Source organism: Sorex fumeus, unplaced genomic scaffold (assembly GCF_029834395.1).
Source record: "Sorex fumeus unplaced genomic scaffold, SorFum_2.1 ptg000265l, whole genome shotgun sequence".
NCBI lineage: Eukaryota > Metazoa > Chordata > Mammalia > Eulipotyphla > Soricidae > Sorex > Sorex fumeus.
The window spans coordinates 10,087,973-10,114,883 of NW_026606322.1; the positions used below are offsets into that span (position 1 = coordinate 10,087,973).

At 41.7% G+C, this 26,911-nt stretch overlaps 1 protein-coding gene across 1 annotated transcript in view; it reads right to left on the reverse strand.

The window, feature by feature from the left end:
* The window catches only part of GRAMD1C (GRAM domain containing 1C), a 114,133-nt gene that overhangs the window by 11,697 nt on the left and 75,525 nt on the right, over nt 1–26,911 (reverse strand). The window contains exons 8-14 of the mRNA XM_056109363.1: nt 25,007–25,136; nt 20,997–21,159; nt 13,024–13,161; nt 8,513–8,631; nt 3,938–4,080; nt 1,969–2,072; nt 207–383 (exon numbers count right to left, since the gene is read on the reverse strand). Coding sequence (XP_055965338.1) covers nt 207–383; nt 1,969–2,072; nt 3,938–4,080; nt 8,513–8,631; nt 13,024–13,161; nt 20,997–21,159; nt 25,007–25,136 — 974 coding nt within the window. The remainder of the gene's footprint in view (nt 1–206; nt 384–1,968; nt 2,073–3,937; nt 4,081–8,512; nt 8,632–13,023; nt 13,162–20,996; nt 21,160–25,006; nt 25,137–26,911) is intronic.

The following is a 26,911-nucleotide window of genomic DNA, read 5'->3' on the forward strand; positions in this document are numbered from 1 at the left end:
ACCCCAGTTCAATCATGGGAACCAGATACGGTCCCCTGGGCCCCATCAGGAGAGATTCCTGAGCACAAAGCCAGGAGTAAGCCCTGAGCACAGCTGGGTGTCACCCAACTCCCCATCCCCACCCCACCCACCCCATACACACTCAGAAAGCCAAGACTGGATTCTACACCAATTAAAATCTTCCATCTCTATCAGGGAACATATACCTGCAATATCCCCTTTGGTATCTGGGCCCCCGTCCCCAGAAGAACGCCGAGGAGAAAGTTTAGGAACTGTTTCCAGTGTTTGGTTGAACGTTCGCCTTCTCCTTCTAAGGACAGGAAGTTTTCCAGGATCTTCTATGGGCTGATTTAACATTGATTCTTCCATTAACAAATCTGATTCTAAAGAGGAAAAAGAAACTTTAGATGGCAGAGAAATTTGTCAACTGTAAGAGAAAAGTTATGTTTTCCATTTCCTTTTTAACCCTTGTTATAGCCTAGATTCAATCCTTACTCTTAATGAAAAGCTTCAGAGAATACAGTGATCCCATAATGAGGTTTCAATATTCTAGGAAGAATGAACTGTATTAATAAATGATGGGATCATCAGAGAAAATCTTCCATGTGCTACATTAAATATTAACGAAACGATTTCAGTTATGGAAACAACAGGAGCCTACTTATATTGAATCATTAGAAAGATTTCTACGATACATTATGGTAGCTGGTTGTCATTCTCAAAGAAAGGAGTTGCACGTAATATTTTTTAATTTATAGTGAAGACTTACAAAAAAAGAAGCACTAATAAAATCTGCCAACAACCTAGAAACCTCATTTTCGTCATTTATTTTAACTTCGCCAGTTTTTTTTTATCAAGTTTATTATCCAGTCAAAAACTGATTTTTGAGTTTCATCTTCTCTGCTCCTGATTAGAAATGTCATAATAAAAACAACCAAAGAGAGAAGAAAAAAGGAAAATAATGAACCACTAGACAAAGCCTTATATTACCCTGAGTTGACTGATCTCCAGCTTTTCTTTAACTAGAATTAGCGATCTTCATGAATACTTTCCCCTGCATATATATATTTTTAAGGATATCCAAACAGCATAACAATAGCACGTCCCCCAGTTCACTGCCCATCTCCTCCAAATCCATACACGTATATGCTCCCATTGCTGAGTGGACCTGCAGAAATCCAGGAGGGCTGCCCTGGCCAGGAGGTGCAGACCCAAACACTCTCCAGAGCACGATTTATGAGCACAGTCTGCAGCCCCTGTCCAACCAGCTTTGTTGGTTTCTTACAGGGATTCTGACAGACCCTGTGTGACCTTAACAAGTTACTTCACCTCCCTGTGTGTGTATACTGCAACATCTCTTCTTTAGTAAATTAAAAAAAAAATAGTATCTACCCCACAAAGTTGTAATAAACAGATAGGTAGCAAATACAGCACACAAAATAAGAGCATATAATAAGTTTTATCAAATACTTATTAGACTGGTAAAATTAAAAGCTTAAAATTCTTGAGGCCAAGAGAAAGTACATAGGTTAGCGCACACGCCTTGCATGGGGTCACCATGGTTCAATCCCAGTCCCACCTGACCCTATCTGCACACCCCCTCTGCTTCCCACCAGCATGACCAGGCACAGCCCTGAAAGGGTCTGGAGTATGTCAGGGTGGCCCTGGTACTCCCCAGCACTTAGGGCCAAAGCACATTTCTTGACTCCTCACCTTGACCCATGAACAACAGAGAGTTGGCTGATAATGACCAGGAGGGGCCTCAGGCCTCCTGGGCACTGCCTGGGAGAACCCCCCATTGCCTCCCACAAAAAAATTTAAATTTCAAGTGCAGTAATTGGAATCATCCCAGCAAGTCCCTCTAATATCATCTGAGAGGCTCCCCCTGTTAGTCAAATGAAGAATCAATCCAGTTTGTAATAGATATTCTCTTTTTTAAAAAATGGATCAAACAATGTATTTACAAACCAAGCTTTTTGAAATATTCCTCCAATGAACTCCAAGAATTCTTCTCAATTAAAGATTTGACAAGGGCCCACGGTTGTTTTCTGTATTTCAAATCTGTGGAAACTCTAATCAGATAAAGAGGAAAGAAGAACATTTCGTTAAAGGACATAATTTACTGATGTTAACATTGAGATTCAACGTAAAACTATGTTTAGCTGAAAGGATTCAAAGCTGTTAAGATTGTATCAGAAAAATTTTCTAAAAATAAATAATTATCCTGGGGCTGGAGCAATAGCACAGCGGGTAGGGGTCTTGCACGCACCTTGCACGTGGCCAACCCGGGTTCGATTCCCAGCATCCCACATGGTCCTCTGAGCACTTCCAGGGGCAATTCCTGAGTGCAGAGCCAGGAATAACCCCTGTGCATCACCAGGTGTGACCCAAATAAAGCAAAAACTAACTAACTAAATAAATATCTTGACTGGAACAATAGTACGACAGGCAGGGCACCTGCCTTGTACTAGCGATCCAGATTTGATCTCCAGCACCCCATATGATGATAACCTATGCTCACCAGAAGTGATCCCTGAGCACAGAACCAGGAGTAAGCCCTGAACACCTGCTGAGTGTGACCCAAAAAACAAGGACTAGGGGCCAGAGGGACAGTACAGCAGGTAAGGCATTTGCCAGGGTTCAATCCCTGGAATTGCATATGGTCTCCCAAGTCTGCCAGTTGTGACCCAAAAACCGAGAGAAAAGAGAGAGAGAGAGAGAGAGAGAGAGAGAGAGAGAAACACAATAAATAAAATAATGATCTAACTTTTTTTCTCTGAAAACACTTCCTTTAAAATTACTGTGTACCTTAGTCATCTCTTATATAAGGACTTAGTGGCTTTAAGGTGAGATACAAAATCTTTCTTCTAAGGGAACGTTTTTTGATTATTCTCTTAGAAAATTATTAATAACAAGCAATATTAAATTATTAAGGGCCTGCTATGGAGCAGTCTTAAAGAATGGTTGGGAAAATTGAGACAATGATGGAGAGAAGGCGTAACGGTGGTGGGATTGGTGTTGAAATAAATTCAAGAAAAAAAATTACTGCTGTTCATAATTTCATACAATTTTACTATAAGTACTTGGCGCTTTATTTCTTCCCTTTTGTAGTCCTGTACTTTGTGGGGGGAGGAGGGGCAGAGGGGTTGGTTTGTTCCACCCCAGACAGTGATCAGGGGCTATTCCAGCCTCTATGGTCTGAGGGGCACTAGGAGATGCAATCCAACCCAGCCTGTGGCATGAAAACTATATACTTATCTCCAGCCCCTAGATCTGAACTTTCTTTACTTAAACATCAGTATTCAAAATAAAGAGAGCTTTCTTGGCTGAATTAAAATGTCTTTGAAATAAATGATAAATTTTTAATTGTCATATATGAAAAATATCTAGTGTCATAAACTAGTTGGAAGTCATTACATTAGACGAGACTAAGCTCAGCGTCCAAGGGCCCATGACTATCTTCTTTTGTTTGCTAGTTTTGGGGTCACACCTGGCAGTGCTCAGGGCTTACTCCTGGCTCCGCACTCAGCAATCACTCCTGGCAGTACTCAGGGGACCAGATGGGGTGCCCGGGATCAAACCCAGGTCAAGTGCGTGCAAGGCAAATCCCCCACACGCCTACCAATTAGTTTTGTTTTCATTGCAACAATGTAATTTACATCTGTTCCTCAGGCCCTAAGACTTGGCTCTGTCCCTGGACACGGAGAGCAATTCCCCACCTTTTTCAATTCCAGCCTCGGCTGAAACAACCCCATTCTGGTTGGTGCAGTTCCAGGACCCAAAGACATCATCCCACATGGGATTGTGAGTGAGGAGCTCCATCCCTCTGCTCAGCACGAATAGCCATGTCATTGGAGCCAGATAGAAAGCTGGGGTTTCTGAAAGGCTGTGTGACCAGAGCCTCTGCCAGCTAAAACATTCATGTACGAAAGCTCACCGTAACCGGCATTTCCGTTTGGAAGAGCGGGTGATATAGTATCTGTTCAGTGTATAGAAGTAGTCGTGATAGGGGACATCATGAGTCAGCACTTCTGAATCTATCAGATAGAATTGTGCTTCCCGGCTTTCTTTATACAGTGTCTGCCAAAATAAGAGTTTTGCATGCATAAATTTAATATACCAACTTTCTTGCCAATTTAGAACCACTAAAAAAATAAGCATATATACTTATATGCCAGTTTACATATATATTTAGGTACACTAGGTATACTAGAATTCTTTTTTTTTTATTAGTGAAACACCATGAGGTACAGTTGTAGATTTACTATTTTTTGTGCTTGGGTTTCGATTATACAATGATCAGATACCCATCCCTCCACCAGTGCCCGTTTTTCACCACCAAGGATAATATCCCTCCCACCCCCATCCCCCCATCCCCCCCTGCCTCTGTGGCAGGACAATCCCCTGTGTTCTCTCTCTCCGTTTGGGTGTTGTGGTCTGCAAAAGAGGCATTGAGTGGCAAACATGTTCAGTCCATAGTCCACTTTCGACATGCATCTCCCCTCCTGGGAGGATCCTCCAAACACCCTTTATTTGGTGCTCCCTTCTCTATCTGAACTGCCCTTTCCCCTAGAATACCCGGCTGGCCTCTAAGCTATGGAGTAATCCTCCTGGTGCTGATCTCAGCTATTCTTGGGTATTAATCTCATATTTTGTTACTTTATATCCCCCAGATGAATGCAATCTTTCTATGTCTATCCCTCTCTTTCTGACTCATTTCGCTTAGCATGATACTTTCCATGTTGTACCACTTGTATGTGAATTTCATGACTTCATCTTTTCTAACAGCTACATAGTACTCCATTGTGTAGATGTACCAAAGTTTCTTTAACCAGTCATCTGTTTTTGGGCACTCAGGTTTCTTCCAGTTTCTGGCTATTGTAAAGAGTGCTGCAATGAACAAACAAGTGCAGATGTCACTTCGACTACACATTTTTGCCTCTCTGGGGTATCTTCCCAGGAGTGGTATCGCTGGGTCAAATGGGAGCTCAATTTCTAAGTTTTTGAGAATCGTCCATACTGTTTTCCAGAAGGGCTGAACCAGTCGACATTCCCACCAACAGTGAAGGAGTGTCCCTTTCTTGCCACATCCGCGCCAGCATCGGTTGCTTTTGTTCTTTTGAATGTGGGCCAGTCTCTGAGGTGTGAGATGGTATCTCATTGTGGTTTTGATCTGCATCTCCCTGATGATTAATGATGTAGAGCATTTTCTCATGTGCTTTTTTGCCATTCGGATTTCTTCTTTGAGAAAGTTTCTGTTCATTTCATTGCCCCATTTTTGGATGGGGTTGGATGTTTTCTTCTTGTGGAGTTTAACCAGTATTTTGTATATCCTGGATATCAACCCCTTGTCAGATGTGTATTCGGCGAATATCCTTTCCCATTCTGTAGACTGTCTTTGTATTTTGGTCACTGTTTCTTTGGAGGTGCAGAAGCTTCTTAGTTTAAGATAGTCCCATTTATCTATCTCTGTTTTCACTTGCTCGGCCAGTGGCGTGGCATCTTTGAAGATACCATTAGCTTCAATGTCATGGAGGGTTTTGCCAACTTTGTCTTCAATGTACCTTATGGTTTCTGGTCTGATGTTGAGGTCTTTAATCCATTTTGATCTTACTTTTGTACATGGTGTTAGGCAGAGTTCTGAGCCCATTTCTTTGCATGTAGCCGTCCAGTGATGCCAGCACAATTTGTTAAAGAGGCTTTCCTTACTCCACTTCACATTACTTGCACCTTTATCAAAGATTAGATGATCATATGATTGAGGGGAGATGTCAGTGTATTCAACCCTGTTCCATTGGTCTGCCGTTCTGCCTTTGTTCCAGTACCATGCTGTTTTAATTATTACTGCTTTGTAGTACAGTTTGAAGTTCAGGAGGTTGATTCCTCCCATTTTCTTTTTCCCAAGAATTGCTCTAGCTATTCGTGGGGGCTTATTGTTCCATATAAATTTCAGGAGTGTTTGCTCCATTTCTTTGAAAAATTTCATGGGTATCCTTATAGGGATTGAATTTATACAATGCTTTCGGTAGTATTGCCATTTTGACAATGTCAAGTCTCCCGACCCATGAGCAGGGGATATCTTTCCATTTCCTCATGTCCTCTTTTATTTCCTGAAGTAGCGTTTTGTAGTTTTCTTTGTACAGGTCCTTTACTTCCTTAGTTAAGCTGATTCCTAGGTACTTGATTTTCTGGGGCACAGTTGTGAACGGGATTGTTTTTTTCATGTTGCTTTCTTCTCTCTCACTGTTGGCATATAGGAAAGCCATGGACTTTTGGGTATTGATTTTATAGCCTGCAACTTTACTATACGAGTCTATTGTTTCTAGGAGTTTTTTGGTGGAGGTTATTGGGTTCTCTAAGTAGAGTATCATATCATCTGCGAATAGTGAGAGCTTGATTTCTTCCTTTCCTACCTGAATGCCCTTAATATCTTTTTCTTGCCTAATCGCTATTGCAAGTACTTCCAGTACTATATTGAACAGCAGTGGAGAGAGTGGGCATCCCTGTCTCTTCCCTGATCTTAGAGGGAAGGCTCTCAGTTTTTCCCCATTGAGGATGATGCTTGCTGTAGGCTTGTGGTAGATGGCTTTAATTATGTTGAGGAAGGTCCCCTCTATACCCATTTTGGCTAGGGTTTTCATCATAAAGGGGTGCTGGATCTTGTCAAATGCTTTCTCTGCATCTATTGATATAATCATATGCTTTTTATCTTTTCTTTTGTTGATATGATGATACTAGAATTCTTTCTCACAAATTACAAGACTCGGGAAGTCTATATGCAAAGCCAGCACACTCTCCATGCTGGTTAAGCTCTTAGGGTTTTCTAGAAAGACTGGCCACATCCGGAAGTGTACAGGGACCAGGAGCTGCTCAGAGCAGAGCTCAGCCTAATTTGCATGGTTGAATGTTGGTTAAGAGGAAGAGAGTCGAGCCTGAGCATTAGTACAGTGGGAAGGGCACTTGCCTTTCATGTAGTTCTATTCCTGGCACCCCAATTGGTCCCCAGGACCCCACCAGGAGTGACTCCTGAATGCAGAGCCAGGAGTAAACCCTGAGCACTGCTGGGTGTGCCCTTGCCCCCCTCCAAAAAAAAAAAATACCCCGAGTGTGGGGGACTCCATCTGGTCATGCTCAGGGTCACAGGGACTACACTTGGTGGTGCTGGGGGCCAGGCAGTGCCCAGGATCAATTCGGGGCCTTGCAACACAAACTTGTACTCTACTACCGAGCTGCGTCCCTCCTGGTCCCCATCCTCCAAGGTCAAAGACTCTCCGAAGTTAGAATACAAAGGTCTCTTAAATATTTGAAAACCCTGGGGGATGGGGGTGGGTAAATTAAATCCTTTTTGACGCTAATGAGCAGAAGCTACAATAGTATAACTAGTTCAGATGTAAATACGTTATTTTCCAACTGCTTGCACCATCGGCTAAACCTTAAAACAACCGGGCAAATGCCAACGCCACAGTAAGTCGGGGCCAGCCTGGCAGAGTGGAGCAGGAACTATCTTATCAGCTCTTCCCCATATGCCACAGCAGCCATCTAGCTACTTTGATGCAATCCAGAAAATCAGGTTCAAGAGTGTTCTTTCTTCAAACCATTTATTATTAAAAGTTCAAACAAATGCAAGAGTAGGACTGAATTATCGTGAACCTTCATAAACTCATCTACCAGCCAACAACACTCACATTTGTTAGTCCTATTTCCCCACCCCCCAACCTATATTCCCCTTTCCCACCCCATTCTCTGTTTGACCTTTCAAGGAAATCCCAGACATCAATATAATTTTACCCTTAAATACATCACTGTATTTTATTATAAACTCTTTAGTATATCTCTTTGGAAGATACTTTTCTTTAAAACATAGTGATAGTACCATTATTATACACACCCAGTATTAAAAATTACTTACATATCATCAAATACAATTTAGAGTTGGTATGTTTAAATTAAGATAAAGGCTTATTTGGTTAAAACCTTCTAAAACTTGGGTGGGCGACCAGGATGATACTAGAGCAGATTAAGCATCTGCCTTGCATGTAGCCAAGCCAGATTTGATCCCCAGCAACACATATGGCCCCCAAACATGAGCCTTGAGCACACCCAGATGTGAACCAAACCACCCCACAACCCTGCAGAGGCGGTAAGGTGCTTTCCCTGCATACTGCTAAGCCTGTGTTGACCCTCATCACCTCATTACCATCACCTGGTCCTGGTCCCTGATCATTACTAGGAGTGACCCTAAGCCCAAAGCCAGAAATGCACCTCCCCCCCCAAAAAAAAACACCAAAAACCCAGAAACCCAAAACCCTCTTAGGTTTATCTTATTTTTTCGTGATTGAGCCCGAGGTTTTACTATGCAAAGTATGTGCTCTACTGCCAGTCCCCTTATGTCTCTTTTAATCGTAACCATTTCTACTTTCCACACCCCTCTTGACACTTACTTATGACATTCATGACAAAGCCACTTCAAGACTAGTGAAAACTTGTTGGAATGCTGACCGAGGAGACATACCTGCTTCTCGGTGGCAGAGGTGAACTTTCCAGTGATGGGATTGTTAAGGACTATCGTGTAGGTCATGGTTCTCAGCTGATCACCTCCTGGTTCGACATTCCATGGAGTAGATACTACATCTAATTACAGCAGACAGAAACCACGTTAGTCCTAAAAATGTGAAGTATACGGCTTGAAATGGAACAACAGATATTTTAGAATTATTTACATTTTCATATTTGATCAGTCCTCACTTCCTTATACTGAAAGCGGTGAGTTAAGATAAAAGTAAAATAAAGCATTAAGCATCATGTTCTATGACCGCAATGAATTCACTTCTAAACTGTCTTCTATTAATGCTGTCTTTTATTTTCTTGAGACAATAAAAGTTGATTCATCTGGAACATCTGTCTTAAAGTCTCTACTTGTTTCCAAGAGAAGTAACGGTACCAGCTTATCAAACAGAGATGGATCAACACTTCCACATTCCCATCATGGTGAACAAAACCTTAAAAGACATTATCATTATGCTGCCATATGACTTTGACGGCAACTTGTGAAGAAATTGTGCTAATGAGAAACCATGTAGCACCGTAGCACTGTAGCACTGTCCTCCCGTTGTTATTGATTTGCTCGAGCGGGCCCAGTAACGTCTCCATCGTGAGACTTGTTGTTACTGTGTTTGGCATATTGAATACGTCACGGGGAGCTTGCCAGGCTTTGCCATGCGGGCAAGATACTCTCGGTAGCTTGCCGGGCTCTCCGAGAGGGGTGGAGAAACTATGTACCAAGTATAATTAAATTCATAGAAACAGGAAGTGGAAAGGTGCCCGCCAGGAGTTAGGGGGAGAGGAAAGTGAGTTACTGTCTAGCAGGTTCAGAGTTTCGGTTAAGGGAAGGATGATACAGTTCTGAAAACGGAAGGTGGTGCTGGTTGCTCAGTACTGACAAGTACTTACTGACACACAAAAAAGGTTGAAACTATAAATTTTATGCTACAGGCATTTTACCACAATAAAAAGAATGGCAAATCCGAGTGGTATGTACATGGGTTCTATTACTATTCGCACAGTTTTTCTGAAGATTCACATTTCTTTTAGAGTGAAAAAACTGAGATTCAAAGTATTGTTGCACAACTGTAGGCATTGATTTTTAAAAACCTTCTTTATAAACTACCAGATTTTTATTAATTTATTTAAAAAATTTTTTATTTCTTTTTGGTCACACCCAGAAATCTCAGGGGTTATTCCTGACTCTGCATTCAGGAATTACTCCTTGTGGTGCTCTACTACAATTTTTTTTGTTTTTGTTTTCATTTTTCTTTTTGGGTCACACCTAGCAATGTGCAGGGTTTACTCCTGGCTCTGCACTCAGGAATTATTCCTGGCAGTGCTCAGGGGACCATATGGGATGCTGGGAATCAAACCTGGGTCGGCCTCGTGCAAGGCAAACGCCCAACCCACTGTACTATCGCTCCAGTCCCTCTACTACAATTTCTTTAAAAGTTTTGATCAATTAGTAACCATCTCTGTGCTGAAATGGATTAAATTAATAAATAATTGACTATATACATTTTTTCATTAAATTCTTAAATTTTTATTTACTTTTTTTTTGCTTTTTGGGTAACACCCTGCACTGCTCAGGGGTTACTCCTGGCTCATGCACTCAGGAATTACTCCTGGCGGTGCTCGGGGGACCATATGGGATGCTGGGAATCGAACCCGGGTCCATCACGTGCAAGGCAAAAACCCTACTCGCTGCGCTATTGCTCCAGCCCCAAATTCTTAAAATTTTTTAAAAGATGTTTTGACCATGGTTAAGTGAAATAGGTTGGAGGGAGAAAGACACCTACTGGATAATTTCAGTCAAATGTAGTCTAGAAGGAAAGAAACGATGTCCAGGAAACAATGTCTAAAGTAGACAAACCCAGGGTAGTACAGCAGGTACAGCGATAGTACAGCAGCTAGGGCGTTTGCCTTGCACATAACTGACCCAGGTTCAAGCCCAGGCACCCCAATAATCACCCAAGCCCACGAGGATTGATCGCTGAGCGTAGAGCAGTAATAAGTCCTGAGCACCACCTGGTGTGGCCCAAAGTGGAAAAAAAAAGTAGTCAAACCCTTAAACAGCACTGAGGTGACTGGAAAGCGGGTGTGAGTAGACAGTGGTCTAGGGATACCAGCACATGGATGGTAGGTGTGGGTGTGGGAACACTGTACCCCCAAAACATATAAACATTTACACTCTTGTAATCCAAATTCATTTGTTAATTGTTAAGAAAATTTCTCAAAATGAAAGAAGCCTTTGAAACCAAACTCAAGAAATCCAACATGGATAACCAAGGAAGAAATTCCGAAGATAGCAAAATTGTATGCCATCAAAGGCTGCTGTGAGCAGACGCCCTCACTGGGGGCAAGCTTCCTGACTAACTCTAAGTCTGAATGGTACGGTGCCATGACAGTTTAGATCTGGAATTGGCCAGGGTTTTTTTGATACTTGAATTCATATTGATAATAAGGCCTATGCATGTTATGTTTACATAAAAGTTGCAAATCAAAGGCATCTAATGATTGATAAAATATTTTGTTATAAAACATATTATTATTATTGTAATTTTTATTATTGCTGTCAAGGCAACATGTTTGAAAGTTTTAACACTTAAAATTTTTTAAAATTTTTTAGTAGTGAGTCACCGTGAGGTACAGTTACAATCTTACAAACTTTCATGCTTGCGTTTTCAGTAATACAACATTTACAGTTTTGATGGCACCTCACTGTAGGATAACACTCTTTTGTCCTTCCTCAGGTAGCTTAGGTTTGTCAGGTCACACCCATCTAAGGACACTGAACTTGTATTGTAAGCAATGTCCTTTCTGTGTGGACACAGGAAGACAGTTAATATTATGCTTTGTAACTTGGGAGTTGATTGACTCCGAATAATATTTACTCCTGGGCATGTGATTTCTTGACTCAGTTGCCCTTAGTTCCTAGCACCCCAAAAGCAGGGTCCCGACGAGGGACTGAATGGACCCAGGGCAAGCAGTGAGCTACCCTGGCATCGAAATGGGCTAGGCCAAAGCATCACGATACTCAACTATAAGTTGAGGGCATGATCATGGACAAATGCTGTCATGATCCAAAAGTAAGTAACAACGAGACTAGGACTCTGCTGGAGCTAGGAAGATTAACCTGGCCTGAGGACTGCGGAATGTATAGTGAGATGTTCTCAGGAAGAACCAAACTAAGTTTACGTCTCTTACTGTGCTCATACAGATATTGCTAGAAATATTAGAAGTAGAATTATTACAACTATTTAAGTAGATTACTAACTGAGGGAAGAACACACCCTTGTTGGGATCCCACCCTTGAGCAGATCTCCTAGTAATCTGGAGTAATCTCTGTAGATGAGATTTTATCCTTGAGTTAATCTCCTGGAGGAGTGTTCTTACCTCTCTGTGTTGATTCGTCAATATTTAACCCACCTTTATGTCACCGCCTTATGTGACTGCTGTATAAACAATAAGGTAATCTTGGAGGAGGAGACTCAGAAGTAAGAGAGCTCGGGCTCCAGAGATCCAGAATCAGAGCCAGAAGGAGAGAGAGAGGTTCCAAGATTGGGGCCCAGGAGAGAAGGAGGCAGAGAAAGACAGGAGTGAAGAGGATTGGAATAAACTACTATTGATATAGACCGGCCTGGCCCTCGTTTCTTCTTCCGTCTACCCTTGGCCAACAGCCATTCCGATCCAGGCCACATACAGCGGCTCAAGAGCACCAAACGCAGGCGGTGAGACAGTGCCATCCAGTGAGCCCGTGAACACACAACCTTCGGTGTGTTAAGATTTTACACCTCACCACAACCAAAATGACAAAAACCCTTCACCAAGAGCCTTGTGTCTGGTCCACTCCTGCATATCTCCCGACTACTGCCACCCCACAGCCTGGGCATTTCAAGTTTGTAATCAAGGCCAAGGATTTGTCATCGTTCCAGACTCTCTATTTCCTTCTTTTGTTTTGTTTCTCTATATAACACAGATGAGTGTGATCATCTGGTATTTGTTCTTCCCTCTCTGACTTATTTCACTCCACTTCCATTCGAGTTGCAGCAAGATACAAGATTCCACCTTTTCTTATAGCTACACAGTATTGCACTGTGTTTACACGCCATAATTTCTTTATCCACTCATCTGTTATTGGACATTTGGCTTGTTTCTATGGCCTGGCTACTGAATAAGTCCTGCAATGAACACAGGTGTATGTAATCTTTGTGAATTCATTTTTGTGTATAAACCTTATTTAATTTGACCAAAGAACAAATTTCTCTTTGCCTGTGTCAGTGACTCAGTGTGTGAATCTCTGCCGCATTGTAATATTATATAGTAAGCTAAGTCACGTACTCCCAAATGTCATAAAATACCTACAAATATTTTTAATATTTTCACTCTGAAAACATAAATCAAGTTATATAGGCTCAAGCTACTAAAGATAATAAAGTTCTCCCAAATTGATTTTTTTCATCAGAACACAGGACTGACCTATAATATTTCTAGAATTGGCAAACCTCTGCATAAAGTGTGAACTGGTGAAGAGTAATTCAAACATTCTCTCAGCACTGATATGAAAAACACGATTGATATAAAGTCTTCCATGAAGATCCTTCTCAGGAATATTTTCTGTGGAACAAAACACACACAAAGAGAAAAAAAAATCACAGAAAGGTAAATTTAAAGTTTTATTTTATTTTATTTTGGAACAAAATGGTTTTAAAATGTGATTAAAATGACTGGCACATTTCAAGATATTATTAAAATCCAAATAGATATTATATACATATGTGCTAAATATAACTAACACTGTCCTCCCATTGTTCATCGATTTGCTCGAGCAGGTCCAGTAACGTCTTCATTTGAGACTTGTTACCATGTTTGGCATATTGAATACGTCACAGGGAGTTTGCCAGGCTTTGCCGTGCGGGTGAGATACTCTTGGTAGCTTGCCATGCTCTCTGACAGGAGCAGAGGAATCGAACCCAGCTCGGCCAGACCGGGCTGGCTGCGCGCAAGGCAAACGCCCTACCACTGTGCTATCGCTCCAGCCCAAATATACTTTTTTTTCACAACTTTTACAGAGATAGAGGTGGTGAAAGTTTCTTGAAATATAACTATAAATAACAATATATAGTTAAGCTATCTATCATCACTTTTTCGATTATAAACCCCTCAAAGATAAAGAAATATTCTTTGAATGACAAAGAGCTCCCAAAATCTCTCACTCACAAGAATACTTCAATAGAGATCAGGGAAATGCAAAGAGACACCTGGGGTGGTACCTACCCTAGCAATTAGCAGTTTTCATTTCTGAAAGTGTCTATGTGTGGAAAATATCAACCCTGATGGTTCCAACACTGCCACTCACCCTCACTGGCTCACCCAAATTGCGCCTCAAACTTGACATCAAGCAGTCTCCCGCATGCAGCTATCATCATACCCACAACCGAGTCACAAAGAACTCATACTGAAAAAAAAAAAATTCTTCAGAACTCAATCATGTCCAGTGGAATATTTTGATTTTTCAGGAATACGATCATTGTAACCTGCCCACAGGGCAGAGTCTGGCAAACTCCCCGTGGCGTACCCAATATGCCAAATACCAGTAACAATGATGGGTCTCATTCTCTTAACCCTGAAAGAGCCTTGAATATGGCACATTTTTTAAAAATCTCAGGGCTAGGACAAAGGAGACGTTACTGGGGCCTGCTCGAGGCAATCGACGAACAACAATCATGATAGTGATGTTGAAAACTGCATAAGGAATGAAGGAGCAGAATCTGCTCAGCTCATTTCATCTTCCCTGGAAATACAATGTAGAAAGAAGAGCCCACACCCTGGGGGCTTGCTATATGTTAGGCACGAGATAAGCACCCAAGAAGTATCCACTCATCTCTTTCTCACAGCAAGCCTGTGAAATAACTGCCATTGTCATTAGCTCCATTGTACAGCGGAGCAAACTGAGGCACAAAGAGAACGTCAAAGCTCCATGGCTAGTGTGAGTGACGGGACTGGTGTTTGAATTTACCTACCCAAACTTCAGAACACATTGACGTTGGGACGGGGGGGGGGGGGGGGGGGGGGAGGGAGTGTTGATGAGAATTTAGCTCAGGTGAATAAAGGCCTCAGCGGGGCGGGGAGCTAGAAATTGGAGCCTGGAAAAGCAATCCGAGTCCTTGATGATTTCAGGACTAGGATTACCTATCAATTACTTCTTCTTTCAAACCCTATTGATACAGATGAGGACTGTGAGAAGCTCCCCGTGTTTCGTAAATCAAGCACTGAGCGTCATCTGTAGGCAGCACCTGTCGATACTAATCCAGGCGAAGCGGTCCTGTAAACTAAAAGCTGTGATCTAAGCACTTCGAGCTCTGCCTTGGCCTCCTACTGTTGCTTTTTCTCCCTCATTAGATGATTTGTGTCTCTTTAGTTTGCCACAGGTAGGGCCATCCAGTCACCATCTCCCGGCTTTTATCTCCTATGCAGACAAAAGCTCTTTACTGCTGCTTCAATAATGACTCCTGGACAGAAACAAATCACTAAAACAGGGCAGCCTGTGAAGGTTTGGTGAGGTAACATCTCAATCAGGGCTGAAAAATAGCTTTTTCTGACTTAGAAGCGATAGTCGCTCATTGCAAAGGGAATTCAGATAATCACAAGAAGACTAAACAAACACGGGAGAAATGTCTCCGTCAGAGGGGTGCCGGGCATTGACTGCTTTCTAATCTGCTCAGAACCTGATCACTGGGTGAATCGGCTGTCTAGCAGCTTTCCCTACTGCAGTTACTATCTCCTCCTTGCCAGATTCCATTTGTCACAAATGACTCAGTAAATTCAGCCCATGGTCAAGTGGAGGAGGATTAAGCTCCACTCTGTGGAGAGGGGAGTGTGAACACCCTGTGCTCTCCCCCACTTCTGTATTTAGCCAATTATTTATAACCTTGAATACAAAGAATTATTTTATTCTCTTAGGTTATGTCCCAATACTATTTTGCTTATGAAGCTTTTTTTTTTTTTTTTTGCCATTAGAAACTCTTTCAGTCGACACAGTGTCCTTTTGGCACACCTCTTTTTTTTTTTTTTTTTTTTTTTTGCTATTGAACAGCAATTCTCTATTTTTTTTGGCACTACAAAGTGCTTCAAGCATTGTGTAAATTCCTCCCTCCCAGAGAACCATTTCTCTAGGAGTCCCTGGACTGAAATTTTTCCAAAGTAAGCCTGAATAAGAAATGTAATATACTTTCATATTTCATTGAGGCCCTCTATTTTATTATCTTATTCCTCGGAAAATGTTGTTCCATTTTCCAAGGGATAAGATAGAATTTGTGATATGACTGCTGTACTATTAACAATAATATGGAATCTTTTGTAAGTAAATTTGTTCCAGCAAGAAAGGACTTGGAAAAAACTGCCCCCCACCTGAAATTATTTACTTGTGAAATTCATAGTATTTTTGTGGGTGTGTGTGGCTTTTTGGCTTACCCCTGGCAATGTTCAGGGGTTACTCCTGGTTCTCTCCACTTGGGAATTACTCCTGGCAGTGCTCGGGGGAACCATATGGATTCCCGGGAATCCAACCTGGGTTGGCCACATGCAAGGTAAACACCCTACCTGCTGTACTCTCGCTCCAGCCCCAATTCATAGTATTTTAAAGACTTAAAACTGGGGTCAGAGTGATGGTACAAGTCGGTAGGGTCCTTGCCTTGTATGCAGCCGACCCAGGTCCAACCTCCAGCACTCCAGAAGGTCCCCTGAGCCCTGGGGAGCATGTCAGGAGTGATCCCTGAGCACATAGCCAGGATTAACCCCTGAGCACAGCCAGGTGCAGCCCCAAACAAAAACAAAAGAAAACAAAAATAAAGCCTCAAATCCTAGCAGCATTTCCAGGAAATATAACATGTTCAACTAGCAGGTGGTATTTACTGCTTACATCTAACAGCTACCCCAGCAGTGCGCTGGGGGTGGTGGGGCTCGGGGGACGGGTCTGGACCATTCAGCAGTGCTGTATCTAGATCTGCTGGCCTGATCATTTGGTGCTGGAACCCAGTGGCTGCAGGAGATGAGGTGTCAGGGATCGAACTCAGGGCCTCGCATACTTCAGGCAGTATGTTAAATAGGGCAAGGAACTCTGCTGAAATTGGCAGCAGGCAACTGTTTCCAATTAAGGACGAGTATTTTATCCAACGTACCAGTTTGAAAGCAGTCAGTGGAAATGAAGCTACTATCAGGAAAGGTGAACAACAGAAGGAAGTGGACATGAATAAAATGGAAATCGTAGAGTAAGAGCATTTAGAAGGAGCATGAGAAGCACGCTAGGTTCAGTATGCAAGGAAAGTTGATTTGGTGTTTAAGTGAATTCTGAACAACAAACAACTTTTTATTGCCCATTCGCTGACAGCTGGTGGCCTGCTAGCTTCCTGACTCACCTCGAGGGATTTCTTTAGACCAGAAAAACCGAATGCAATTTAAGTGTCATTCAAAACCCTGGCTTACCTAACTGTGTTCGCCTCATGGTTCTTTCTTGACACAGTAACCCACTTAGCTGCTTTTTCTCTGCCTTTGCCTAGAGATCTCCATGGCCTTGCCTTTATTAATTAATAAGCCCCAGCTGATATTCAGACTCCTGTTTTTGTGTGTGGTTTGGCCTCCCTGTGTTCAGTCATCTGTGGATCACAGGTTCCAATCTTGCCCTGCGCTGCCCCACATCAGAGATGGACCTGTAAGATCTACCCACTGGGGCAGAGCAAGGGGTGGAAGTTACCACAGGCTGAGGGCGCTCCTGGCCTGGCTCAGTCTACGTTCTAGTCACAGTGAACCTGCCACACCAAGTTCTAAACCCTGGACAATGAAACCAATCTTCTGTCATCATGACACCATCCAGGGGGTCTGGTGGGCTCAGCTGGTATGTTAACTTCCACACCTGGCTCTGCTTTCAGGGGCATGTCTCTCACAGTCCTGCCTGCGACCTGGGAGCACAGTGGAAATGAGCCTTGACAAGAGCCCAAAGATTGGAGTCCCCCAAAGAGCCACCACTTCCTGGTGCTTGGATGTGGGTCAACTTTGCCAATTCTTCTTCACTGACAGGAAAGTCCCTACTCTGAACTCCTTCCCCCCCAAACCAGATAAGTAGCTAATGAGTTGGAGAAAGTCTCTCAGCAACAACTCTTTAAATACGGAAGTTCCATAGTCTATTCTGTGCATGACTGTGTACCCAAGTTTTCAATGCGTAATATGGTTTAACCGATGAATGCACAATGCTTAGCATTTTATTCAGCAGCTAGAGGCCCAGAAGGCATTTCTGGAAATAGGGAAATAACTATAAAGAGAGCAATTCTCTATCTTGGTGAGTTCTAGACTGCCACGGTATAGAGAACAAAGACTGAAAATGAAGGGCTGGAACGATAGCACAGTGGGTAGGGCATTTGTCTTGCAGGAGGCCGACCCGGGTTCAATTCCCAGCATCCCATATAGTCCCCCGAGCACTGCCAGGAGTAATTCCTGAGTGCACGAGCCCGGAGTAACCCCTGTGCATCGCCAGGTATGACCCAAAAAGTCCTCCCTCCCCCGCCAAAAAAAAAAAAAGACTGAAAATGAGGAAAGTCAGAACAGATTATGGTCTAACTTTCTCAATCCGAGCTGCACTGGGGACTCCTCAAAGGCCTGGGCTGGGCTGGGGACAGGGCACACAGAATAGCAGTTAAGGGACTGACCCTGGATCAATCACAAACAGCACGTATGGTTGCCCAAGCACTGCCAGGAGTGACACCTGAGCACACAGCCTAACCCTACACCACCCACAAAACAAAAATGAATAAATAAATAATGGCTTGGGCTAAAGGTTAGTTTAGGGTACTCCATGATATACACATGTCATGTTGTTCCTGTGTGGTGAATTCTCTCAAGACTAATTGTGTCCAGTGGGTGTTTCTACAATAAGGTGATGCAGTAGCACTTCCCAAAGATAATACCCAACAGGTGATAGGAAGAACAAATCTCATTTTCTCACTCAGTGTATCACAATGATTGCTCAAGACCAAATTACTGTCTTTTTAAAATAAAATGCTGTTTCCTTTAACTACTACAGAGACTGCACTCAGCCCATGAAACTGTTCCTCTGCCCTGTCGAGCTCCTCTAATTTCTATTTCATTAATATGTTACCATATTATAAACATTGATTGTTAGCTTTGGTATTGGGGAACACGTGGCGGTGCTCAGGGCTCACTCCCGGCTCTGTGCTCAAGGGTGCTACTCAGGGACCGTATGTGGTACCAGGATGGCCGCATGCAAGACAAGCATCTGAACTCCAGTACTAGCTCTCCAGCACTCCTACTGCACTTTTAAATCCACATATACATATTTCCAAATTTCTGGGAATGTTTGCTTCTTTGACTTTTTTTTCCAGTTTACCGATAACGTCAAAGCTTGCAGAAAATAAGAAGACTAGACTACTCCAATAGTTATTTATAAGGGCCAGAAAGATGACACACCCATGCACAGACTTTTACGCATGGGATCCCTGCTCCTTGTTACCTCTGAGCACTGCCGGTGTAGCGCTGGTGGTCCTTGGCACCACTGGGCTGGAGCTGTATCCTCGGGCCTTTCCACCCAGCTGGCTACACATCACCTGAAGAGGCCCCCAGACACCCAAAGTACCACCTGGAGAATCCCCTTAAAAATTAAACTTTATTTACATTACCCATTTAATGTATGTAAATCTACAATTTTAGACACTTCCTAGGCAAAGCAATTAGAAGTATCTAATTTCTTATCCAAGAATAATCTAATCAAAGTTTAAAAAAAAATCATGTGAAGAAAGCCTCCAAAGACAGAGGCTGTCTATTACACGCATGTTTTTAAGATAAAGCTGAACAGTCCTGGGAGGGGCATCAAAAAAGGGACAAAACGTGATGACGTCTACCCCAAGGGCCCCAAAACACTATTTTGAAAAGACATTTGCACTCCTATGTTCACTGCACCACTATTCACAACAGCAAAACATGGAAACAACCCAAATGTCCACGGACAGATGACTGGATAGAGAAACTGTGACGGGCAATAAAATAGTACTCGCTATAAGAAAAGAAGAAATCACGTGATTCGCCACCATATGGGTAGATCTGGAGAGTATCAGGCTGAGTGAAGTTAGCCAAAAGGAGAGATGGATATGAACTGATCTCTCTCCTATGTAGAACATAAAGATACACTAAGGGAATAACAAAAGGCCACAGCCAAAAGAATATGAAAACTGGCCTACAGAACTGACCTTACCAAGGGTGGGAGGCAGGTGGGTGGTGAGTGACAGAGAATACTGGAATAATGCTAGAAGGAAGTAGACATCATTGTGGCGGGTATGGTATTGGGATGCTGTACACATGGAATCATATTGTAACCAGTTCCATAACATGGTTTTATACACATGACACATTAAATCACAGTGTCTCAAATTAAAATTAAAAATCCACACACCAAAAAATAGTGATAGCATTTATATGCAATACAGAAACAATATAAAAACATTTATCTTTCCTTATTCTAGACATGAGCAAAACTCTTCTGAGTTGTATTGATATTCTTTAGATAGCTAAGATTAGTATAATTGGATAGGAATTCAATAATAAAACTATTTTTAAGGATTGTTCTCATTAAATACAAAAACAAGAAAAAGCAGTTCAGGAAAAATTCTTGTTTTGGTGTCACTTATCTCTCTGGCCACTGGGTGCCAGAGAAGATCTTCCGAAAGTGAGAGGTTCAGTAAAGGCTGAGGAATTCATTCCCACTGCATGCCAAAGAACGCAAGGTACCCACACTAGGCTAATCTTCCATGGGGCTTCCTCATTTCAAAAAAATTTCCTCCCAGCTATCTTTTCAAAAGAACCCAACAACTGTCTTCTGAGTGCATTCAATGACGTTACACACAAACGCCAAGAACAGACCATATAAGAACAGAGCAGAAGGGCTGCCCTCTGAGCGAGGAGGAGTCACTCTCCCGAAACTAACCATCTAGGCTTCCAGCCTCCGGAACCATGGCAAAGAGACTTCTGTTGTGTAAGCTACCAGTCTGTGATATTTTGTAAGGTCAACTACCACAATCAGTAAACGAGAAGGAGCCTATGAAGCAGGCTAACACCTCTGGCCTTCTTTCTCCTGAGAACCAAGTGACCTCATAAGCCAATGCTCCTCCAGGGATGATCGTCCTTCAAAGGAGGTTGTCCGGCCTGGCCTGTGGCTATTTGGGTGAGACTATGTCACACTGCCGCTAGGCCAGTAGCGCCTGGCCAGCAGCCCACACGTCTCTCACACAGGCCTATAGCTTCAATTTGCATCACTAGTATTTGTGACTTGCTCTCTTTTTTTCTTTCACTACCAGCTAGAGTTGGTGATTGAGAAAGGATTCTATTTGTTAAGCTAGAATAACACAGTCACATTTTGTGGCTCGAGGAATATATATGAAACCCCTTACCTTCGTCAACAGAATCTGAAGAGCTGCTTTTGTCCAGAGAAAGATACTCATTTTTGTTTAAGTCCAGTGATTTTGACGGGACTCTACTTAGCCTCAGTCCTGGGGTTAGCAAAGGACTCTTTTTCATCTGTTTCTCATTCTGTGCTTCTTCTTTCCCTAACCCCTAAAAGGCAAACCAATCAGTTTGAAAAACAGATCACAGATTCTAATTTTACACTGATATGTTTAATAATAAAGATGTTTTGAAACACTCTAAAATATTTATGTACACATATATTTCCAATTCAGTTCATAAAAACATCAGCAAATTATATGTGTATTTATATACATATGATTATATATAGTCAAGTAATCTTTTTACACAGTAATTAACAACAAATCATCATATTAAAAAGAACCCCCAGACAGCTAACATCATATGAACCACTTATGCAGAAGGGAAAGGGAAGAAAGGTTAAAAAAAATAAACTGGTTATATTAGGTGAGTAAGGAAGAAAAATCAAATCAAGTTAGTTTACCCACACAATATATGCCCCAACATCTCAAAAACAGAACTTACCATCTTTCAAGACATGTAACTATTGGGGAAAATGAAAGAAAATACAAAGAGAAAAGGCATGTAAGAGTACAGTTGGAGAAAAATAATTGAAAGGAAAAATTAATTTCACAGTTTCTTGTAAGAATACAAATGACTGAATGCCCTGCCACAGAGGCAGGGTAGGATGGGGGGGATGGGGGTGGGAGGGATAATGGGATCAGTGATGGTGGAGAATGGGCACTGGTGGAGGGATGGGTGCTAGATCATTGTATAACTGAAACCCAAGCACAAAAAATTGTAAGTCTACAACTGTACCTCATAGTGTTTCACTAATAAAAATTTTTAAAAAAAAGAATACAAATGACTTCACTGTTAAGGCACTAAGAGATACAGTATGTACTCAATATATCTGATGTTATCTATATCTTTTGGGAGTAGCTTAATAAAGAAGGTAGTTTCTATAGCAATAGTAACATTGGGCTTTAAAAGGATGAATGCTATTGATGTTAGTATTTTAGTAAAACAGTACAATAAATAAGCTTAATAGAGGTATAAACTATAGAGTAAAGCTCTTTCCTGCACTGTCTGTATAAACAAATGAAAGAGAGGGTGAAAATACAATCCTTACACATCCTGCCTCCTGAGATCTTTGAATATCACCAAACAGCAAAGGCAGCTCCAGGGAGCACCCGCGTTTCCACGGGCCAACCAGAAAGCAAAATAACAACTGAGACCCAAGACGCAGTTTATTAAAAGGCCTTACTCTCCTCATGAGAGAATGAATTCTTCAAACAGAGATTACTGCTAAAATCGTGACTTGATTGATCTCGGAGTTCAGACAACTGAGCAACATCAGGAACTCTTGAACAGGGCTGAGTCAAGTATGTTTCCACTTAAATTTTCTCCTGTTTTCTAACTAAGATATAGTTTCAATTACAAGGAAAACAGAGAAGGAGACTAGGAGAGGGACATGAATCAGTACAGAGTGGACACATACATTCATTTTCAATGATGCGGACTTGTATATAATGTTATAATGTTTTTAGTAATGTTCCATTACCCAAATATATGAAAAGATACCTATAGGAAAAGTAACAGACTTTTTTTCTTTTTTCTTTTTGGGTCACACCTGGCAATGCACAGGGGTTACTCCTGGCTCTGCACTCAGGAGTTACTCCTGGCGGTGCTCGGGGGACCATATGGGATGCTGGGAATTGAACCTGGGTTGGCAGCGTGCAAGGCAAATGCCCTACCCGCTGTGCTATCGCTCCAGCCCCAGTAACAGACTTTTTCTTTGAGTGTGTAGCATCTGGCCTATTTAAATTTCTGTGCATACATATATGTATGCATGCACATAATTCTTGCAAAGGGCTTTAATTTAATGCTTAAAAGTTACTTTCGTCTAAGAAAAATGTTATCTATGACGTTTTGTTATTTATGAGTTTCTTTGATAGTGAAAATGAAACAGTTGACGTATGACATTTGTTGTCGTCTGAGAATGTTATCAAACTGCTATTATATACAAGGGAAATTAAGGGTTAAATTTCAGTTTCACTATTTTCCAGCATCCAAAACATTAATATTAAACATCAACGAATGTATGATTGATCTTAAAGCATTAAATTATTCCTCCAAATTTCACTCCCTTTCCTCAGCAATAATATGACCTTCTTCGGGGGAAAAAAAAGCTAGGAGCAAGAACAGATGGGACCAAAGCCATTTACCACAAGCACTATTCTCAATGGGGAAAATCTAAAATCCTTCCTTTTAAGATAAAGCACTAGACAAGGTTGTCCACTCTCACCACTACTATTCAATATAGTACTGAAAATACTGGCCATAGCAGTAGTAGACAAGGAAAAGGTATCAGGGGCATCCAGATAGAAAAGGAAGAAGTCAGGTTTTCACTATTTAGTAACATGATACTATATTTTTTAAATCCTAAATACTCTACAGAAAAGTTACCAGAAACTGTAGATTTGTATAGTAAAGTGGCAGCTTCCAAAATCAATACCCAAAAGTTTATGGCTATCCTACATACAAATATTGGTGAGGATATGGAGAAGAAGGAACCCTCATTCACTGTTGATGGGAACATCAGTGAGTTCAGCCCCTGTGGAATATAGCATAGAGACTTCTCAAAACATAAAACTAGAACCACCCTATGATCCAGCAACTCCACTCAGAGGATTGTATCCCAGGAACACAAAATCATTGATTTGAAAAGATATGTGTACATCTATGTCCAATGCAGCACTATTTATAATAGCCCAAATCTGAAAACATCCCATGTAATGTGACAGATGAGTGGATATAAAAATGTGGTATTTGTACACAATGGTAGACAATTCAAAGATGAAAAGATGAAACATTGCGTTATGCTATCTGTAGCTGAACCTAGAGGAGGTTCACTTAGAAAAGTATGTCATAAGGAGAGAGAAAAACACTAGGTGATGTAACTCAGATATGATTATGTATCACTGTATCATTATGTATAATTATGTAAAGAAACAAAACAAGAGAACAATGTCCACTGAAAAATTCTTACCATAAATTTGAAGTCCAGGGAAGAGGGGGACTGGAAGTGCCCACTGGACTGTGGTAAAGATATTAGCACTCAGAGCAGGCATGGTAATAATACTGTACCCCATAATACATAAAATTATTTACACACTTTTTAAAAAAAAAGTTTTTTTTCTTTTTAGGTCACACCCGGTGATGCACAGGGGTTACTCCTGGCTCATGCACTCAGGAATTACTCCTGGCGGTGCTCAGGGGACAATATGGGATGCTGGGAATCGAACCCCGGTAGGCTGTGTGCAAGGCAAACGCCCTACCCTCTGTGCTATAGCTCCAGCCCCTATTTACACTCTTTTAATCCCGTGTCATTGCAATAAAAAATAAATTTTAAAAACTGATAAGTTCATTCCTAATAACACTTGATAGAATACAGGGAGAAAAGAACCATGAAACCCAGCAATTAATGGCATGTGTCTATTTTAGCAGACAAGTTTAGAAGAATCTACTACTTATTACTGAAGCCAACTACTCAAAGTCCTCATCTCCCCCACCAAGTTTCTAGCACATATACAACTTTAAAATAAAAACAAAAAGAAGAAGAAAAAAAGAAATAAACACATACACTTACTCTGGGGGGTGGGTGTAGAGAGCAACTACAAATCTCTCCTTTTTATATTTGTAATTCCATCTATTTCTGTTAAAGACCCTGGCTCGCTCTGGGAACAATCCGGTAGCTCTACACTCTAGCCAACTCTGAATAAACCACATATGATTCCCATTTAACCTCTGATGCTTTCATATTTTAAATCTTCTTTTAAAATAAAAGGGCAGACTGGCAAGCATCTTAACTTGTTGAACATTTGTATATTGTATTTAATTTGATCTTATATTATGATTAATGCATGCCCATGCCCACATTCAATATATTTTAAAATAGAAATCACACACTAACCACTTTTGGTGAATTTCCATCATTTGATTCTGTTTCTGAAACACGAATTGATTCACGAGTGGAATTGGTTGACTTAGATAATTTTTCTTCTCTCTCACCAAAGTCTTCCAAACTGCTTCTTCCTGGACTTCTACAAGAAACACATTGCAGACACATCAGCAAAGTCACGTTCACACAAATAAGGCATCTGGTCTCTTTACTGATCATTTCTATTTAAAGCATTTGGAGAAGACTATTATAAATGTCCTTGAGGTTGTTTTTCTTCTCTCAAACCGTGATAGAATTTCCTGTGTTCAACCTCACTGAGAAATGATTCCCATGTAATCACTGCTGCATCAAGACTTAAAGCTCTTCTAAAGTAAAATGTGAGCCTGATATAATAAGCCAAATTAGCCTGAAGGAGAAAAGCTAAAGGTCATTTTAAAACCATTTTACTCCACCCAAATAATTCTTTTTTTTCCTTCTGCTTTTTGGGTCACACTTGGCAATGCATAGGGGTTACTCCTGGCTCATGCACTCAGGAATTACTCCTGGCGGTGCTTGGGGGACCATATGGGATGCTGGGAATCGAACCCGGGTCGGCCACATGCAAGGCAAACGCCCTACATGCTGTGCTATCGCTCCAGCCCCATCTACCCAAATAATTCTTAAGCCAACTCCCAGGAAACTCTTGGCCAGGCACAATAGCAGGACTCTGAGGAAATCAAAAAAGAAAAATGTTTCTTTGGAACTAATCTAGCTGACTGTACTTGAGGATTTTAAGAATAGAGGCAAGTGGTTGTAAAGAGAGTACAGTAGGTATGGCACTTGCCATGCATGCAGTCAAGCCTCGTTTAATCCCGGCCCCACATATGGTTCTCCCAAAGCAGGGCCAGCTGCCACTTCTGAGCACAGAGCCAGAAATAGCTCCTGAGCACTGCTGGGTATGGCCTCAAACAAACAGAACAGAACAGACTAGCAAGTTGTAAAAAAGGAAAAAATTGAGAAGGGAGAGTGACTAAGATTGAAAATGAAGATAAGAGAAAATGGAAGAGCATGGAAAAAAAGATGTAAGACAGATTGGCTTTTTCCTTTTCTGGAAGGATGGGAAAAGGAATAGACGAGAAAATGAGGGAACTGCCATGTTTTCTTAGAAAGCACTTCATCACCAGAACATCAGGAAAGAACAGCTATTCCGGTAACCACAAAAATCTGGAGATTCTCTAGTGTATAAAGCAGCTGGTGAAAGTATTCTAGGGGTCAGAGAAACAGAACTGGGGTTAAGTCACTTGTCTTGCAAGTGGTCAAAACTGGTTCATCCCTAACATTACAGATGGTCCTCTGAGCACAAGAAGTGATTCCTTAGAACAAATCCAGGAATAAGCCAGAAGGACTTCTGAGTGTATCCTAAAACCCAACCCCCAAATCATCTCGAGGCTGGAGAGATTGACAGTAAGGACACTTGCTTTGCATGCAGCCAATCCCTGGTTTGAATCTACATATGGTCCCTGAGTACCGCCAAGAATCACTCCTAAACACAGAACCAGGAATAGCCCCTTAGCACACCCCCAAACAAATATTTTTTCCATGAAAATCTAAACAACAATAAGATATCACCTTACACCAATGAGAATGGCATATATCAGTATCAATAAGAAATAATCAGTATTGGTAAAATATGTTGTTACTGTGTTTGGCATATCAAATACGTCACGGGGAACTTGCCAGGCACTGCCGCGCGGGCGAGATACTCTCGGTAGCTTGCCAGGCTCTCCGAGAGGGGCGGAGGAATCGAACTCGGGTTGGCCATGTTGGCTGCGTGCAAGGCAAACGCCCTACCGCTGTGCTATCACTCCAGTCCCATTTAATACCCATTAAAATATGGTTACAAAGCACTGTATCACTGTCCTCCCGTGGTTCATCGAT